We start from the raw sequence: 18,962 nt of genomic DNA, 5'->3' as shown, positions 1-18,962 counted from the left end.
CAGTCATGAGTGTACATTCAAAATACAGTAGAGGTGAAAGTGCCCTGGGGCGGGTGTCAGGAAGCTTAGTGCTCTGCCCAACTCAGCTAATTCCAATGTACTCTTGGCACCTTCCTGAGCCTTGGTCCTTCTCATCTTTATGAAGAGGAGTTTAGACTCTCTCTCATGTTCTTTATGGCCCTAAATCTTTACGAATGTTTCCTGATCACCTATCATGTACAAGGTACTGTGCCAGTCATAGTCACAGAGAGGTACAAAGATGAATTGATGTTGTCCCATCATCAACTTTATACTCTAATAGGGAAGATTATACAGGAGAAAACCAAATGCCAGTTACCTTATTTATCTGTTATTGCTCATGACTGGCATTGTGCCAGACATGTGGCAGATGCTCAATTAAATGACAAGAAAGAGATATAAAATTTTCTATGGACATTTAGAAAAGAGAAGCTACATCTGATGGAGGGGAATTAGGAATGGTTCATAGGTTTTATATCTGAGTTGGTTTTTTAAAAAGGCCATTCAGTGGCTCCCTGATACCATCCTGTAATTTGATGCAAAATCTTAAGCCAATGTTCAAGGTTCTCCATGCTCTGGTTCCAATATATCCTTGAATCTTCATCTCCCTCTTACACAAAACTATGCTATAGTCTTGTACCACAGGTATTACCTACAGTATTCTACCTTCATACCCACATCTGTGGTGTTTGTCATACTGAAATGTCCTCCAATCACAACACAATCCAATTCCATTATCCTGTAAGGCCCACTTTAAATTTCTCTTTTTTTATGAAGGAGGTCTTTTGAAGCCTTTCCTGATCCCTCCAATCATGTGTGCTCTCTCTCGTCTTTGACATTCCATAAGATTTGCTGACCTTTCTCTCATGGTCTATATGCCAGTTAGCCCTGCATTCCAGTTGGGTAATACCTTTTTCTCAGTCTTTGACGTCAGACACTCTGTTATTCATTCACAGGACCAAACAAATAATAGATATTCAGTAGATTATTTTAACAGGACAAATATAAGAACACTACAGAATGTAGAAACTGAATGAATGATGGTGCTAAGTTAGGAACATTTGTGGCTTATGCTTAAGATGGTGACTACTGCAGTTGAATTCTGAACATTGGGCTTAGCTCGCAGAATCACAGGGGTTAAGTTTAGAGGGTAGACTGGAATCAGATTACACAAGCCTTGAATGACAGGGTAATAAAAATGGCATATATTCAGTTCTTAATGAGAGTCAGTGATGGTTTTAGAAACTCAAGAGCAACAAAATCTGAGATACAAAATTAAACCAGAAGCATTCTGGCTGACACATCAGTCTCCTGGGAACTAGACTGGAGGCCAGTCCATCTCTAAGAAAAGAACTCAGTCTTGATGTACAGATAAAAGTAAGTGTGTGAACCTGTAGCTGTGTAAGTCCTGGAAAAGTCACTAGACTAAATCCAGCTTTGTAGCCTTCCTGGCAACTAGCTATTTCAGAGCCCACTTCAGTAAAAGGAAATAACTCACACCAAAGCAATCATTACTAAATTTCTGTGAAAAAAGAGAAGGTTCTTCATTTTTTTCAGAGAAGGGAGAAGGGAACACATAACCATGCTCCAAACAGAGGACAGGGAAGCAAAATCGTTTGGATTCATCGGTATCCAGAAGTAACATTAGAAGCTCAAAGACAGTGGGAAAACTGTCTTTACAATTCAGAAAGATAAGAAATTTCCAACTTAGAATTACATGATGAACTAAACCATCAATGCAGATAAGGGTGAAACAAACACATTTGCACACAAAGTCTCTGAAAACTTACCTTCCATGAACCTCCCTCAGAATACACTGAAATGAAAACATAAACCAAGAGGAAAATGAGGCATAAAAGAAACAGGAAATCTAACACAAGAGCAAGACACAGGGAATCCACTGAATAATGGGGAGCCAGGACGGCACCCATGCACCTGGCAAAAAGGACAATCGCTCTAGACTGGAGCAGGCCGGGGATCTCTGGGAGACATCTCTTTAAGAAAAAATGAGGCTGCTCCAGGGCAAACAGTAAGTTGTGCAGACACTGAATATTAATCTCTCAAAAATGATATGACTATTTGGGAAGGCTAAGGGGATGAAAATTGAGCATGGGGAAGGGGGTAGGGGTAGGAAAGGAGTGTTAAAAAGTCATCTTCTGCAGTAAGAATCAAATCTATAATATCCAAAACTGAAAAATCAAGAAGTAACAATCTAAGCATGTTATTTGGAAATACAGGAGATATATGGGCATGTACAACATATTTAAAAGTTTTAAATGATTAAAAGACAGTGACTGTCATACAACCACTTTGGATATTGCATTGGCAATATCTAGTAAATGTAAATTCATACCAAATAATTCCACTACTAAATATGAAACCTCAAGAAAGGTCACACATGCCCACAGATTGTTTATTGTAGCGGTTTGTTATAAAGGTTTTAAGATAACCTAAATGTCCAACAACAGGAAAATGTTTAAATGAAGTGCAACACAGACAACTATGATGGAGTACTATACAATAGCGAAAAGGGATGGTTGGGTGCTATAAGGATCCAACATTAATAAGCATCAAAAACCATGTAAGAGAAAAAGCAAGTTACAGATAGAAAGTTAACATACACTAGTTAATTTTTAGAACATCTAAAATACTACATATCATTTACGTTATTGTGTAGGTATACATGCACACACATACACACAAACACAGTATACACATTCACACCACTCTAAAGCAGATTTCCTCTCATTGTCTTTCTAATTTACTGACCTTGCTTATATTTTGCTCATCTGTAATCCCCCTCTACCACTCATCACCCAGGAGCTCTGGATTATCAACTGCTGCTGGCATCTTGCTAACTCCACCTAGCTGGATTTGGGGGCCAGTCCCAGCATGACATATAATCAGCCTCATGAAGTGATGAATATCAACTTGTTCTTGGAAGCTGATGCTAAATAATCATTTTATTTTTATTTCTGATTAATCTAATGAAATTAAAAAGTGTGTTTTGTTTATGCCCTATTAAACATCTGGCATGGTGATCAACATCTCCTGGCTGTCATCACAGGTGACATTGTGAATTGATATCAGCGATATAATCAATACCCAACTCCCTGAATACCAGATTCAGTAAGCACAATACTCTCCTCCTCCGTAAATACCAAGTGGACCAGCCAATCACTGATATGTTGGTCAAGCTTATTTATTTATTCTATTTGCCAAAAGCTCAGGCCTTCCACAGAGCAATAGCAAGGGAAATCAGGCATGCCAAAACATTTGAAGGTGAGCTCCACTACCTCTCCCTTGGGAGGTGAGCAGTACCTCCGCTTTGGAATAGGGTGTCGGCAAACACAGGGAGAAAGGCAACAGGCCTTCTTACCATAGAAGAGGAGGGCCCTGGTCATGGGCTCATGCAGGTAGGTCCGGTTCATGGTGAAGAAACAAGCAACTGGCCCGCACTGGCGGAGCCTTCCAGTTTCCCCAGTCAGTGGGGACCACCAGAGCATAATGGGGTAGCTATCTCTTCCCAATTTTGTTCCCCTATTCAGGGTCAGTGCTTCTTTCTTAGGGAATGGATAGAGATGTGTAGGCTCTTCCTCCATTTTTGCATGTCCATCTTGCAAAATGGAATTTTTAAACTTCTTCCTTTCAAATTTTCCCAGTTCCACCACTACCTAAAAGAGAAGATAATTATTATCAGAGTCAGGCTATCTAACTTCCTTCTGCATTTTTCCCTTTCATTTTGATGGTTTAGCTTCATTTAGTTTTCTATTGCTGCTTCAACAAATTACCACAAACTTAGTGATTGAAAATACACATTTATTCCTGCATAGTTCTGGAGATCAGAAGTCTAACAGGGGTCTCATGAGGCTGGCATCAAGGTGTCAAGAGGGCTACATTCCTTCCTGGAAATTCTGGAAGAGAATCATCTTCTGGCTTTTCTATCTTTTAGAGCCACCCACAATTCTTGGCTCTCAGGATCCAAGCAAAGCCAGCAATGTTGCATCTGTGTCTCTTTTTCTGTTGTCACATCTCTCTGAGCACAGCCAGAAAACAATCACTGCTTTTAAGGATTGCTGTGATTATACTGGGCCTACTCAGATAATTCTGGATAATCTCATCTCAACGTGTATCACCATAATCCAATCCGCACAGTTCCTTTTGCCACATAAGGTAACATATCCACAGAATCTAGGGATTATGGCGTGGACATAGCCTTTAAAATACACACTAACAAGGATGCTTAATTCTATGAAACATAACAGGTATATTTCTCCTCCATTTCATAGGCACATATATAATATCCAGAAATGTTTCTATCTCCTAATGAAAACTATGAGAATCAATAATAAACTTGGCTATTACTACAGATTATACTCTAGGAAAAATTAGTTATAAATTACCAATTGGTTTTTTTATTACAATTAAAGAAATCATAACATTTGCCTATAACATTATTCTTTTCAATTTATTCTTCCTTTATACTATTGATGTGGCAAATTAGTTTATCTGCCTAATCAGTAAACCAGCGAAAACAGGAATGGTCCTAAATAGGCTGTTTTTTTTCATTTATAGTGCTTGAAAAAAAATAGCATTGTTGCAACTCTGAATACTCCAGCATTCAGTCTCTCAGTATGGACTGGAACAGCCCAAACCTTACTATTGGTAACAAACTGAAACCAAAACCCAGAGGAAGCCTTAGCTCCAGTAATCATACCATTTCTCATATGCTAGAAACTTAGAAATGACATGCGTACCAAAAACAAGGTAACTTATTCTGATATCAAAAGGGAAAGCTCTTATCTTAGACACAGGCATTCCTCGTAAATGGAAAAAGTGTCAAAGTAAATGTCTATAGTAAGATCAAAACTCTCTCATAAATTCCCACAGAAAGAAGCAAAAATCTCCAGCCCCTACTGCTCAAGCAGGTCCTGGATACTTCCAAGACAGAAGCCAAGTGTTTCCTCTGACGAGAATCCCAGTGGCAGGAGTCCGGCTCCAGACTGTCTGCTAAAGTGCTTTCTAAGCATTATCTCATTCAATCCTAATCAAGGAGAAGGAGAAGACACACTCTAGAGTGAAAAAGCCCAGACAACATCTTTGTTTCTATCAACCCACCTGAACCACTCATATCTACAAATAATCTTACAAAGTCCTTTGGATTTCAAAATGGACAGCTGGTACTTGAATGAGTGCAAAATATATCTAAATTCATATATGTAATTTCACTATCACTGTGTAATTTTTACTTGAATTTGAAATTAGCAACTGAAGGTCAGATTAACTGACTAAACAAAATAAATGAAAGGACTAAAGAAATGTTGTAGTTCATGAACCTGAATACACATCCTTGGTCTAGAGCATATGTCAAGAATGACAGATTTATGAATGCAGATGCTTGTTTCAGAAGAATAGGCTATCTTGGTCTCAGAATAGTCACTGCTTCTTCAAGGACGCCATCTTTCAGAGGTGATTATGAGAGAAGACTTTGAGGAAGCCAGCCATTTTTGACCCAGTAAAATAGACAGAGCTTCCCTTGACGTTCCTCTAAAAGTAGGACCAACAGGAGCCACAGACTGACCCCCATCTCAGTGATTTTGTTTCTACCTGACACACCACTCATTAAACCTGTTTCATCTGTTAAAAAAAAAAAAAAGTATTTTCCCTGCCTTAGATAGAAAACCCCTGATCCTGAGAGGTTAAACAAAAAGCAAAGTACATGGGGAGAACAGGGTAGGGGTGGGGGCGGTGGCAAGGACCCAGGAATCAACACCACACGACCCAATTCTTGGTACCTGGAGTGTGACAAGCAGAAAGATAGCAGCTGTGAGGCACAGGCAAGATGCCAAAAGCCGCCTCCTCTGGATGCGCACCATGCTGCCCTGGCCTGGGTGACTGACAGAGGGCTGACCTGGCTACCAGGTGTTCCTGAGTCGGCCCACAGCTGAAGACAACTTCATGCAGAGAAACCATCTGGGTGCTAATTTCCTCCACTGCCATTCCTGCTGGGACCTGGTCTCCATGAAGGACTAAGATCCAAGGTTCCAAGTGGGCCTGGCTGGGCATCGAGAGGGAACAGCATGTAGTCTTCTTAAGCTATCATCAGAGCAGCTGGACATTCTTCAAATCAGAAGGCATCAAAAAAATCTGTAACAAATGAATAATCTTTTAGCCATAGAGAAGATTTAATAAATGTAGCCTTTCAGGATTATCATGTAGAAACTCAAAACTTTAAAATTAAAAGGAACCTTTGAGATCATGTGGTCCTAAAACTTTACTCATAAATAAGAAAACTAAAATCAGAGAAGTGAAGTGACTTGCTCAAGGTCATACAGCCCATTAGAGGAAAGTGACAAGCCTAAAATTAGGTGCTGAGTCTAAAATTCCATTTCCATTTAATTTGCTGTGCCATTAGAAGACTGATTTCCAGAAGTCATTTACACATAGTCACTTCCTCTGTCTAGGTTCCAAAGGAGGAGAGAAGGGGAGTAGAAATTACCAGGTTACCTATTTACTCCCATAACAATTAGGAAAATAAATAAATAAAAGTTTCAGGCTTTGATCAAAAAATGTATAATGATGAAAAGATAGCGGCAACAGAGGTGAGACAGAGGCTTCCTCCTAAAACTGCATATAATACAAAAACATAATTAATACAACTAATCCTGAAAGAGCAATGGGAAAGAGGACTGTGCCACACTGCATACACCTAGAGAAAAGAGCAGACCTCACGGAACAAGGTAACATACCAAAGCTGTGGCCCAGCGGGACCCAAGCCCTTCCCCCACTCCAGCTCACCAGCTGGTAGAAGAGAAACAGAGCGGGGAGGGAGTGGAGGCCTGGGACTGCTGAATACCTAGCTCCAGAGATCTGCTCTGGGAGCACAAACGCACATTTCATGGTGCTTGCATGGTACTCTAGTGATTAGGGGATTGGAAAGCTAAGACAGGCAGAATTCCTGGAAAGACTGAGATTCCAGCTGCTTGTGGAAAGCAGCGATCCATATCCGGCTGCTCTGGGACAAAAGAAAGGTCGGCAGTCTGAGAGACTTCCTAACAAGGAAGTCCTTAGCAAGAGGGCTGCTAAAGGGGCAAGAATTTCACAGAGCTTACTGCTCAGGAGAAAGAACAGGTAGACAAAATTGTCCGGGTGCACTCTGCCCAGCAGGTTGGAAGCTTTCATGATCTTCAGGTGCTCCAGTTCCCTGGCTGGCTACACAGCTGCAAGGCCCCCCTCCATGATACACAGCCCACTGTGCCTTCCTCCCAGCCAGCCCCACCTGGCTCATAAACTGGCAAACCCTGCCCTGGTGTTGGGCCAGCCAGAGGGAAGATCTGTCTACAGCAACTACAAATGCAAAGCATAGAGGCTTATACCTGTGTGCTCGGCCCGCTGGTTCAGGCAGTGGAGACAGGCATAGTGGCCAGGAAGCAGGGAACAGCTCTTTCCTCCCCCCAGGCACCAATACCACTCCCCTGAAACCCCCGACATTGCTTCAGGGGCTGAGCAGCTCCAGAGAGTAGAGTTTCTGGACACTAAAGGGTGCCATATACAAATATGAAACGTGAAAGGAACCTGGTTCAAAATAAAAATATTAATACAGCTCCTGAGAAAGATTTAAATGACATCATCCTCATGAATCTTCCTGAAAGGGAGTTCAAAATAAAAATTATTAACATGTGCATGGAGGTACAGAAAGATATTCAAGAACTTAGGAACGAATTCTGGTCAGAGATCCAATCGTTGAAGAGCACAGAGGAGGGTATTAAAAGCAGATTTGAGGGTGCAGGAGATGATAAATGAAATAGAAACTAGAGAAGAGGAATACAAAGAAGCTGAGGCACAGAGAGAAAAAAGGATCTCTAAGAATGAAAGAATATTGAGAGAACTGTGTGACCAATCCAAACAGAACAATATTCACATTATAGGGGTACCAGAAGAAGAATAGAGAGAAAAAGGGATAGAAAGTGTCTTTGAGGAAGTAATTGCTGAAAAGTTCCCCAATCTGGGGAAGGAAATAGTCTCCCAAGCCACAGAGATGCACAGATCTCTCAACACAAGGGACCCAAGGAAGACAACACCAAGACATATAGTAATTAAAATGGCAAAGATCAAGGATAAGGACAGGCTATTAAAAGCAGCCAGAGAGAGAAATAAGATCACATACAAAGGAAAGCCCATCAGTCTAACATCAGCCTTCTCAGCAGAAACCTTACAGGCCAGAAGGGAGTGGCATCAGGTATTTAATGCAATGAAGCAGAAGAGCCTCAAACCAAGATTACTTTATCCGGCAAGATTATCATTTAAATTTGAAGGAGGGATTAAACAATTCCCAGATAAGCAAAAGCTGAGAGAACTGACCTCCCACAAACCATCTCTACAGTGTATTTTGGAGGGATTGCTATAGATGGAAGTGTTTCTAAGGTTTAATAGCTGTCACCAGAGGTAATAAAACCATAGTAAAGAAAGTAGAAGAGCTAATTACTAAGCAAATGCAAAACTAAATTAACTATCCCCAAAGTCAATCAAGGGATAGACAAAGAGTACAGAATATGATACCTAATATATAAAGAACGAAGGAGGAAGAAAAAGGAGGAGAAAAAAAAAGAACCTTAGATTGTGTTTGTAATAGCACATTCAGTGAGTTAAGTTAGACTCTTAGATGGTAAGGAAGTTAACCTTGAACCTTTGGTAATCACAAATCTAAATCCTGCAATGGCAAAAAGTACATACCTATCAATAAACACCCTAAATGTAAATGGACTGAATGCACCAATCAAAAGACATAGAGTCACTGAATGGATGAAAAAACAAGACCCATCTATATGCTGCCTACAAGAGACTCACTTTAAACCCAAAGACATACACAGACTAAAAGTGAAGGGATGGAAAAAGATATTTTATGCAACTTATAGGGAAAAAAAAGCAGTAATTGCAGTACTTGTATTAGATAAAATAGACTTCAAAACAAATAAAGTCACAAGAGACAAAGAACAACATTACATAATGATAAAAGGGTCAATCCAACAAGAAGATATAACCATTATAAATATCTATGCACCCAACACAGGAGCACCTACATATGTGAAACAAATACTAACAGAATTAAAAGGGGAAATAGAATGCAACGCATTCATTCTAGGAGACTTCAACACTCCACCAACTCTGAAGGATAGATCAACCAGACAGAAAATAAGTAAGGAAACAGAGGCACTGAACAACACATTAGAACAGATGGCTCTAACAGACATCTACAGAACTCTACACTCAAAAGTAGCAGATTACACATTCTTCTCAAGTGTACATGGAACATTTTCAAGAATAGATCATATACTAGGACACAAAAATTAAAAAAGAGTGGTAAATTAAAAAAGGCCTTGGTAAATTAAAAAAGAGTGAAATTGTACCAACCAGTTTCTCAGACCACAAAAGTATGAAACTAGAAATAAATTACACAAAGAAAATGAAAAACCCCACAAACACATGGAGGCTTCACAACATGCTCCTAAATAACCAATGTATCAATGACCAAACAAAAAGAGAGATCAAGCAATATATGGAGACAAATGACAACAATAATTCAACACCACAAAAATCTGTGTGATGCAGCAAAGGCCATGCTAAGAGGAAAGTATATTCCAATACGGGCCTACCTCAGGAAAGAAGAACAATCCCATATGAGCAGTCTAAACTCACAATTAACAAAACTAGAAAAAGAAGAACAAATGACGTCCAAAGTTAGTAGAAGGAGGGACATAATAAAGATTAGAGCAGAAATAAATAAAATTGAGAAGAATAAAACAATAGAAAGAATCAATGAAAGCAAGAGCTGGCTCTTCGAGAAAATACACAAAATAGATAAACCCCTAGCCAGACTTACTAAGAAAAAGAGAGAGTCTACTCACATGAACAGAATCAGAAATGAGAAAGGAAAAATCACTATGGACACCACAGAAATACAAAGAATTATGAAGGAATACTATGAAAAACTGTATGCTAACAAACTGGATAACCTAGAAGAAATGGACAACTTTCTAGAAAAATACAGCCTTCCAAGGCTGACCCAGAAAAAAAACAGAAAATCTAAACAGACCAATTACTAGCAACGAAATTGAACTGGTAATCAAAAACCTACCTAAGAACAAAATTCCTGAACCAGATGGCTTCACCGCTGAATTTTATCAAACATTTAGTGAAGACCTAATACCCATCCTCCTTAAAGTTTTCCAAAGAGTAGAAGAAGAGAGAATACTTCCAAACTCATTCTATGAGGCCAGTATCATTCTATTACCAAAACCAGGCAAAGACAACACAAAAAAAGAAAATTACAGACCAATATCCTTGATGAACATAGATGCAAAAATACCCAACAAAATATTAGCAAACTGAATTCAAAAATACATCAAAAAGATCATCCATCATGATCAAGTAGGATTTATTCCAGGGATGCAAGAATGGTACAACATTCGAAAGTCCATCAACATAATCCACCACATCAACAAAAACAAGGACAAAAACCACATGATCATCTCCATAGATGCTGAAAAAGCATTCAACAAAATTCAAAATCCATTCATAATAAAAATTCTCAACAAAATGAGTACAGAGGGCAAGTACCTCAACATAATAAAGGCCATATATGACAAACCCACAGCTAACATTATACTTAACAGCAAGAAGTTGAAAGCTTTTCATTTAAGATTGGAAACAAGACAAGGATGCCCACTTTCCCCACTTCTATTTAACATAGTACTGGAGGTCCTAGCCATGGCAATCAGACAACACAAAGAAGTAAGAGGCATCCAGATTGTCAGGGAAGAAGTTAAACTGTCCCTGTTTGCAGATGACATGATATTTGTACATAAAAATCCCTAAAGAATCCACTCCAAAACTACTAGATCTAATTTCTGAATTCAGCAAAGTTGCAGGATACAAAATTAATAAGCAGAAATCCGTGGCATTCCTATACACTAATGATGAACTAGCAGAGAGAGAAAAATCAGGAAAACAATTCCATTTACAGTTGCATCAAAAAGAATAAAATACCTAGGAATAAACCTAACCAAGGAAGTAAAAGACCTATACTCTGAAAACGACAAGACACTCATGAGAGAGAATAAAGATGACACCAATAAATGGAAACACATCCTGTGCTCATGGATAGGAAGAATTAATACTGTCAAAATGGCCATCCTGCCTAAAGCAATCTACAGATTCAATGCAATTCCTATCAAAATACCAACAGCATTCTTTGATGATTAGAGAAAATCATCCTAAAATTCATATGGAACTACAGAAGACCCTGAATAGCCAAAGCAATCCTGAGAAGGAAGAATAAAGCTGGGGGGATTACACTCCCCAACTTCAAGCTCTACTACAAAGCCACAGTAATCAAGACAATTTGGTACTGGCACAAGAACAAACCTATAGACCAATGGAACAGACTAGAGAGCCCTGATATAAACCCAACCATATATGGTCAATTAATATATGATAAAGGAGCCATGGACATACAATGGGGAAATGACAGCCTCTTCAACAGCTGGTGTTGGCCAAACTGGACAGCTACATGCAAGAGTATGAAACTGGATTATTGTTTAACCCCATACACAAAAGTAAACTCAAAATGGATTAAAGACCTGAATGTAAGTCATGAAGCCATAAAACTCTTAGAAGATAGCATAGGCAAAAATCTCCTGAATATAAGCATGAGCAACTTCTTCCTGAATGCATCTCCTTGAGCAAGGGAAACAAATGCAAAAATGAACCCATGGGACTACATCAAATTAAAAAGTTTCTGTATGGCAAAGGATACTATTAACAGAACAAAAAGGCATCCTACAGTATGGGAGAATATATTTGTAAATGACATATCCAACAAGGGGTTAACATCCAAAATATATAAAGAACTTACACGCCTCAATGCCCCAAAGCAAATAACCTGATTAACAAATGGGCAGAGGATTTGAAGAGATAGTTCTCCAAAGAAGAAATTCAGATGGCCAACAGACATATGAAAAGATGCTCCACATCAACAGTCATCAGAACAATGCAAATTAAAACCACAATGAGATATCACCTCACCAAGTAAGGATGGCCAGCATTGAAAGACTAAGAACAACAAATGCTGGTGAGGATGTGGAGAAAGGGGAACCCTCCTACACTGCTGGTGGAAACGTAAGCTAGTTCAACCATTGTGGAAAGCAATATGGAGGTTCCTCAAAAAACTAAAAATAGAAATACCATTTGACCCGGGAATCCCACTCCTTGGAATATACCCAAAGAATACAACTTCTCAGATTCAAAAAGACATATGCACCCCTATATTTACCACAGCAGTTTTTACAATAGTCAAGATATGGAAACAACCTAAGCATCCATCAGTAGATGATTGGATAAAGAAGATGTGGTACATATACACAATGGAATACTATTCAGCCATAAGAAAGAAACAAATCCTACCATTTGCAGCAACATGGATGGAGCTGGAGGATATTACGCTCAGTGAAATAAGCCAGGTGGAGAAAGACAAGTATCAAATGATTTCCCTCATTTGTGGAGTATAGCAACGAAGCAAAACTGAAGGAACAAAATAGCAGCAGACTCAGAGACTCCAAGAAGGAACTAGTGGTTACCAAAGGGGAGGGGTGTGGGAGGGTTGGTGGGGACGGAGAAAGAAGGGGATTAAGGGGTCTTATGTTTAGTACACATGGTGTGGGGGATCACGGGGAAATCAGTGTAGCACAGAGAAGGCAAATAGTGGATCTGTGGCATCTTACTACACTGATGGACAGTGACTGCATTGGGGTTTGGGTGGGGACTTGATAATATGGGTAAATGTAGTAACCACATTGTTTTTTCATGTGAAACCTTCATAAGAGTGTATATCAATAATACCTTAATAAAAAAATGTATAATGATCAACTGACCCAAACTTCCCCTAGGAAAACAACTTCAGCCACAACAGAAGAAATTCTGATTATTGGTTTTTGTGTAGTCTTTTCTGGCTAGTATAATAAAGCAGCGGGTCATGTGGCTACTATGATTCTCTGTAAGCTTTGAAATTAGATTTTCATCTACTTAAAAGGGATAATTTTTTCAAAAAGCTCTTTAAATGAACTAAATAGTCTCACAGAATGCCTTTTATTCCCAGGGTTCTATGAAGGCATCAGATGTCTTGGTCAAAGGACACTGTTCAGAACAGACCAAAGATCAACATTCCTGAGAGATCTTGGTCTAAGATTTGCTGGTGTACATCTCAGATACAGAAGATATAATGAGAAATACAAAAATGATGTAGAATTCTGATTAAAAACCTTGGTTTCAATAGTGTGCTCCCCCCCTCTCATGCATCTTCCTTGATTTACTTTTAAGTCCAAGATATTTTTTCCCTCAGCAACAAAATTATTCTTGGTCCCAGAAATTACCAAAAGTGCATTTTTCTTCTTTATCCATGGAATTCCCACAATCCACAGTGATATAAAAACAGGCTCTGGATTCAGTCTGCCAAGATTCAAATCTTAATTCCCCAGCTCATATCACCTACCCTCTCGATATCTCGATTTCCAATAATGGTGCCTAAATAGAGAGTTATTGAGAATATGAGATAAGACTGCCAAAAACATTTATTTCAGAGTCTGGCTCATAGATGTCCAATAACTATTTGCTATTCTACTTTAAAACTTTAATTATAACTTTTATTATAACTAAGTGGAAAATGAAGGTGAATTCATATAAAGTACGTTGCTGCTCTATCAATTGGAATTTCAAAAGGAGAAATACTCATTTTGTCAAAGAAAAGGAGATCATTAATATGTATAGGGTGACCTATTATGAGCAAGGCCCATCCTAAGTATGCAGCATGCATGAGTCCATTTGACACCCCCAAGACCTCCACAAAGTAGCAATTATGATACTCATTTTCAAGGGTGAGAAAACTGAATTTGAAGGACGTTACACCCAAACCTGTAACCTGGGTAAATACTAAACAGAAATGAGTCAAACTCTAAAGTTCATGCATTGTTTCATATTTTTTAAGCCTGACTATAAAATTCCCACCAAATGATATTAACACTCACAGATTATCTGCCTGAATTACAGGAAAAAAGGCCTATGTAGAATAGCCCTCTGTCAGTTGGTATATAGAGAAAAAATTAACAGAATTCTGTTAAAACTTGAAAAGTGCCTTTCCTTCTACTCAGTAGATGCTATTAGCTATTAACTACACAAAATATGAAGCAGGCACTTTGGGCTCCAATCCTGGCTCTAACATTTATATGTAATATAAATTTGGGCAAGTTACCAAATATTTCTAAGCTTCAGTTTCTTCATAGTAAAGATAAATATTAACTATCATTACTTCCTTCCCTTGAATAACAGAAAGGCTATCAAAGTTTCATTTTATAATGTAAAAGCAATTTATTGTAGCTATAACTAATGTAACCAAGATTAGGTAATGAAATTATATTACAACCTTAAATGGTATAAAACTATATCATTTTCAAAAGATTTTTATATATATCACTCCACTGAATCTTATTGAACCACTTTGCAAAGTAAGCAAGGTGTGTATTATTCTCAGTTCCCACAAATAAGGAAACAGAGCCCTGGCGACTTTAAGTGATTTGCCTAATATCAGTTTTCAAAGGCTTAAGTGGATCTAGAAATCAGGTCTCCTGATGCCAAGATCAGTGGAAAGGTAAGAGATGGGGAAAACAGTGATAGCTTGCTAAAAGTACAAACAAGTCAGGAATAAAGGTTAAACAAAAAATGGAAAGATACTGTGAGGACACACTTATGTCCCAAAGCTACCACAGAGCTCAGGCCTGTCCTGGGTCCCTTTTAAGTCTTTACACAGCTGTGTGAACCAAGACAGAAGAATTTAAGTTACAAATTCCCTTTCACCTAAGCAGGCTCAAATTAGGTTATATTCCCAAAGCCAGAAGGATAGTAGGGTCTCAAGGACCAAGCTGTGTTTAAATACCCACCACTGAAGAATAGTCAGCTAGTGGAGAGGGCTTTATGATTTACAGCATGCAGCAATCAACCAGGTCTTGGGGCACGTCAATCTAATATATGGTGTTAATTACCCAGGAACATGTCATCAAGTCAGCAGTTCCCCCCACTGGTGGACACGCGAAGGCCAACAACTTCCAAAGCAATGGGTCTCCAGAGAAGAGCCCCCTTCTGTTTCATCACTGCCCACAGGGTGAATCTCAGAGTCCTCCAAGAGGGTGCCCAGAACGCTCCTTTCTGGGGTGGGGCAAGGTGCATGTTTAGACAACCATGCTAAATAACATGTGAAATGGACTCTCACTAACCAACCCTCTTGAGCTTAGAGCTGAGCTTCTGAAAGGCGTGGGTACTTCTGTATGGCCTGTGCACTGCCTGGGTCTGGCTGTCCGCTGCCCAGAGAGGGCACTGGAGCTGAGCACAACTACCTCATCCTACTGCAAGTGCTCTTTCATAAAAGCCAACAATGCGTTTTGCCCTAATTTCAAATTTCTCCACTTTATTTTGAACTAAAATGCACAGAAGAGAAACCGAGTATCTTGAAGTGAATTAGCAGCCTACGCGTGCCTGCTTCAAATTTCATCCATGCAGCCCCAGGCCAAGGTGAAGGTTAAGGGTCTCCGAAATGGGACTAAGAGATTTCTGCCCTGCATCTCTGAATGTCAGATGAGAAAGTAATCCGAGGTGACACAAGGGGTTTCTGGACCCTGACAGACTGTGTGTCTGTACCTTTCCCTCCCTCTCCTCACTGGCAGGGAGCTCTGGAAGACTCCTTTGCTCATCCATCCTCCAGTAATTGGTGAGCCAATTAAGTAACTAAGCAACTGTCTTCACTGAGCTTAAGGTTATACCAAGGAGAGTCTTTGGAAGGAATGTTATCTAATTACCAAACTTAAATTATTCACACTAAAGTGTAATTGTTCAAATTCCTCCCAAGATGTGTTTTCATTTTATGATGTATAAATCCTCAGAAAATCCATTAAATGGTAGCTGTCCTAGGAAAGACAGATGATGGCAGGCTGATAGGAAGGGCGAAGGGCCTTCGGACACCTCTCCAGGCACTTTTTAACTCACCCCTTCTACTCCACTTCTCCTCTGCCACCCTGTCTTCCAGTCCTACATGGTTACTCCAAAAGCCTGCTAACTGGTGTTCCTACCCGCATGACCCCCTTCACTTTCCACTCAGGTAGAGCTGTTTCTGGAATACAGACTGGCTATCCCTCCTCTGATTACCATCCATCGGTGGCTTCCCAAAGATTTCAAGATAAAAGTCAAGCTCATTAGCTTAGGAAACAAGACTCCCTGAACTTCACCCTAATTCTCTAGCTGCCACACATACCACTGTTCCAGCTGCTCCTGGAATGTAGCTTCCCTTTCTGTGCTCTGGTCCCACAAAGAACATCTATTCCTCTTTCACTACCCTTGCCATCCTCCCAGACGTCCAAAGCTACCTGCTCTGGCAAGCCTCACTCTGCACCATCACCAAGTCAGGAGACTGAGATCCACTTCACTGTGCTTGTTTCTACCACAGCAGCTTGGAGACTTTTAATTTAAGGAGACTTTCTACAGCTGCCTTATTGGGTGTATATAAAATAATTCTTGAAAGTTAAAAGTGACTCACTGTATTAATTTGCAGAAGCCTTCCTTGGTATCTGCCACAGTTCCTCGGGCATGTGACCAACATGCTGTGATGGTTCCACAGTCTCCACCTCCAACCAATTTTCTTTATTTATATTGACTTGTGTTAGTGTTCCTCACTCTTTTTTAGTGGACTTCATTTTTTCCTGAGCATTTATTTTTAGGTAAAGTGCTTTGGGTTGCAGATTTCTATTTGGAAAGGTCATCCTTTTCAACCCAGCACACATTTCAGGCAAGACAAATAGAAAATAATGAGCAAGACAGGGATACTGACAGCCATGTGAATCAAGACGTGATTAATGTAGCTCTGAGCACCTTCATATTTCAATTGGAGAACAGGTGACATCATTCTTAAATTCTTAAATTCTAGACACATGTTGAAGAACTCAAATTATGCACTATTAATACAATCTCACTTAGTTCCTCTACTTAATGTAGAAACTAAATAAAAACATACTGAGATTTTTAAAAAACTGATATAAAGCCCCCAAATAGAAGCATTCAAAAGGAATAGGCCTTTTAAATGGAGGTGGGAGCACATGACTGAAGAGTGTGTGTCATGCTAAAAACAAGCCCACCCATCAAGAGCAGGACTTTCTCACCATATTCCTTTAAGTTCATATTAGTAATGGTTATTTCTCTGGGAAAGCCTTATTGGTTTGATCAGTAACATTTTTCCTACTTAGCAGAAGACTTGAAGTAAAATGTCTCATCTCCTTTGATCATCTATGTAATCATGAATGAGGAACTGGTTAAATAACACTGACAAATGTGGCTAATACTTCACATGCCTAAAGACAAGAGGCTGGACCAGACCATCCTCTGATGTTTCACCCCAAAATTAAGATCTCTAATCCCATGAACAGGGTCCAGGAGCAAAAACTCTCCATGAAGAAAAATTAATCGAGTAAAGAGATAATAATCAAGACAATCTGAGTCATCAAAAACTAAGATTTCTGGAAATATAAACAAGAAATCTTTCTATAAACAAATTTTAGATTATTTTAGTAATTATTATTTTTGAAAATTCAAATTTTATTCCAAAAGACATAAATATCTGAAAAACATTGTAAATAAAAATAATTGTTTGATTTTTTAAAAACCACGTTCAGGAACACTGTAACAAGTGTTTATCATTGAATGCTGAAAGTTGAGTTAGGTACTGCATTTCTTGCTGAAATCAACTCTTTGCATTCAAAATTGGAAAGGTTTTTGAATATGGGTTGGAAATATCTGCATAGCGAGCAATAATTACACATATATGAATAACATTGTTTGTCCAAACTATGTTTACTTCCTAAATTTAGCACTATGAATTTTTTTCAAAAGTGTACTGTTTGTTAAGATAAAACTACTTTTTTTAATGGAAAAATAAAAGATAAGCCGTATTGACGTTAACAGTTGAGATCGTGGCTTTGATGCCCTGTTACACACTGCCATCCATCTAGCAGGTGGCCAGTAAATGAAGAGTTACTAGAGCAATTTCAAAAATAGAGCAGACCTTAATGACCCTCTGATGGCAGGACACTGCCTCTGGCTTTCAGGGAGAAGAAAGTTCTAAAACTGAGGCTAGGGTGCTGTGTAAATTGGTGGCTCTGCCACTTACTATGCAAATACCTGGGGTGTTTAATCACTGCAGCAGCCAGGAACCACCTGAGAGTCCTCCAGCAAGCCCAAGATTAGTCATGAATTTCTGGAGTGTTTCATCTTGACAGAAGGAAGGATGTACAAGGAGAAAAGGAGAAAAAGGTCCCAAAGACCAATTTACCATATTACAAGCTGTACCCAACCAGAATGCATGCATTCCACAAATGAAATAAACAATCCAGGTCAGGCCTTGCATGCATAATACTCTACCCAACTACTTCAGGGAGCTGTGGCAGGGAGTAGGGAGCAGCCTTGTGGAGCTGTGGTGTTAAAAACATTTTGCACAGCATTTGCTATTACAGAATCATAATGATTCCTAGAAAATGTCTTAAAATCACACCAATGTTATTTCTGCTTCTTACGCAAATGCGTTCTAGTTTGATGACGTTAATCAGGTACGAGAATTCCTAAGAAATGGTTTGCACATTGATGATCAAACAAAGCCTGGAGAGTTCTGAGGGCTCTCCGGGTCATCTCCATTCAGTGCACAACGCTCTGAAGTGCGGGGCTGCCAGAACCGCTACTTCAGCACCAGTTACAGCAACAGGTGAATCTCCGAGAAGACATGGGCAAGAACGAAGCAATTCACAGTACACAGTGGCAGAGTTAGGTTCTCGAGATGGCAGGGACGAAAGGCGGAGGCAACG

The 18,962-nt window shown here is 39.3% G+C and overlaps 1 protein-coding gene across 7 annotated transcripts in view; it reads right to left on the bottom strand.

The window, feature by feature from the left end:
- The window catches only part of FUT10 (fucosyltransferase 10), a 107,556-nt gene that overhangs the window by 87,035 nt on the left and 1,559 nt on the right, over nt 1-18,962 (bottom strand). For 5 of the 7 annotated variants that reach the window (XR_012123978.1, XR_012123977.1, XM_073219025.1 and 2 more), the window contains exons 2-3: nt 5,814-6,165; nt 3,398-3,692 (exon numbers count right to left, since the gene is read on the bottom strand). Coding sequence is in view for 5 of the 7 variants with exons in the window: in XM_073219025.1 (XP_073075126.1) it covers nt 3,398-3,692; nt 5,814-5,894 (376 nt within the window). In the remaining 2 variants the exon portion in view is untranslated. Of the gene's footprint in view, nt 1-3,397; nt 3,693-5,813; nt 6,166-18,285; nt 18,376-18,962 lie in introns of all 7 variants that reach the window. The other 2 variants (XM_073219022.1, XM_073219024.1) reach the window with 2 other exon arrangements.

Source organism: Manis javanica, chromosome 12 (assembly GCF_040802235.1).
Source record: "Manis javanica isolate MJ-LG chromosome 12, MJ_LKY, whole genome shotgun sequence".
NCBI classification, from domain to species: Eukaryota; Metazoa; Chordata; class Mammalia; order Pholidota; family Manidae; genus Manis; species Manis javanica.
Note: the sequence above shows the minus strand (reverse complement) of the source record. Positions and strands in the feature narration are given on the sequence as shown.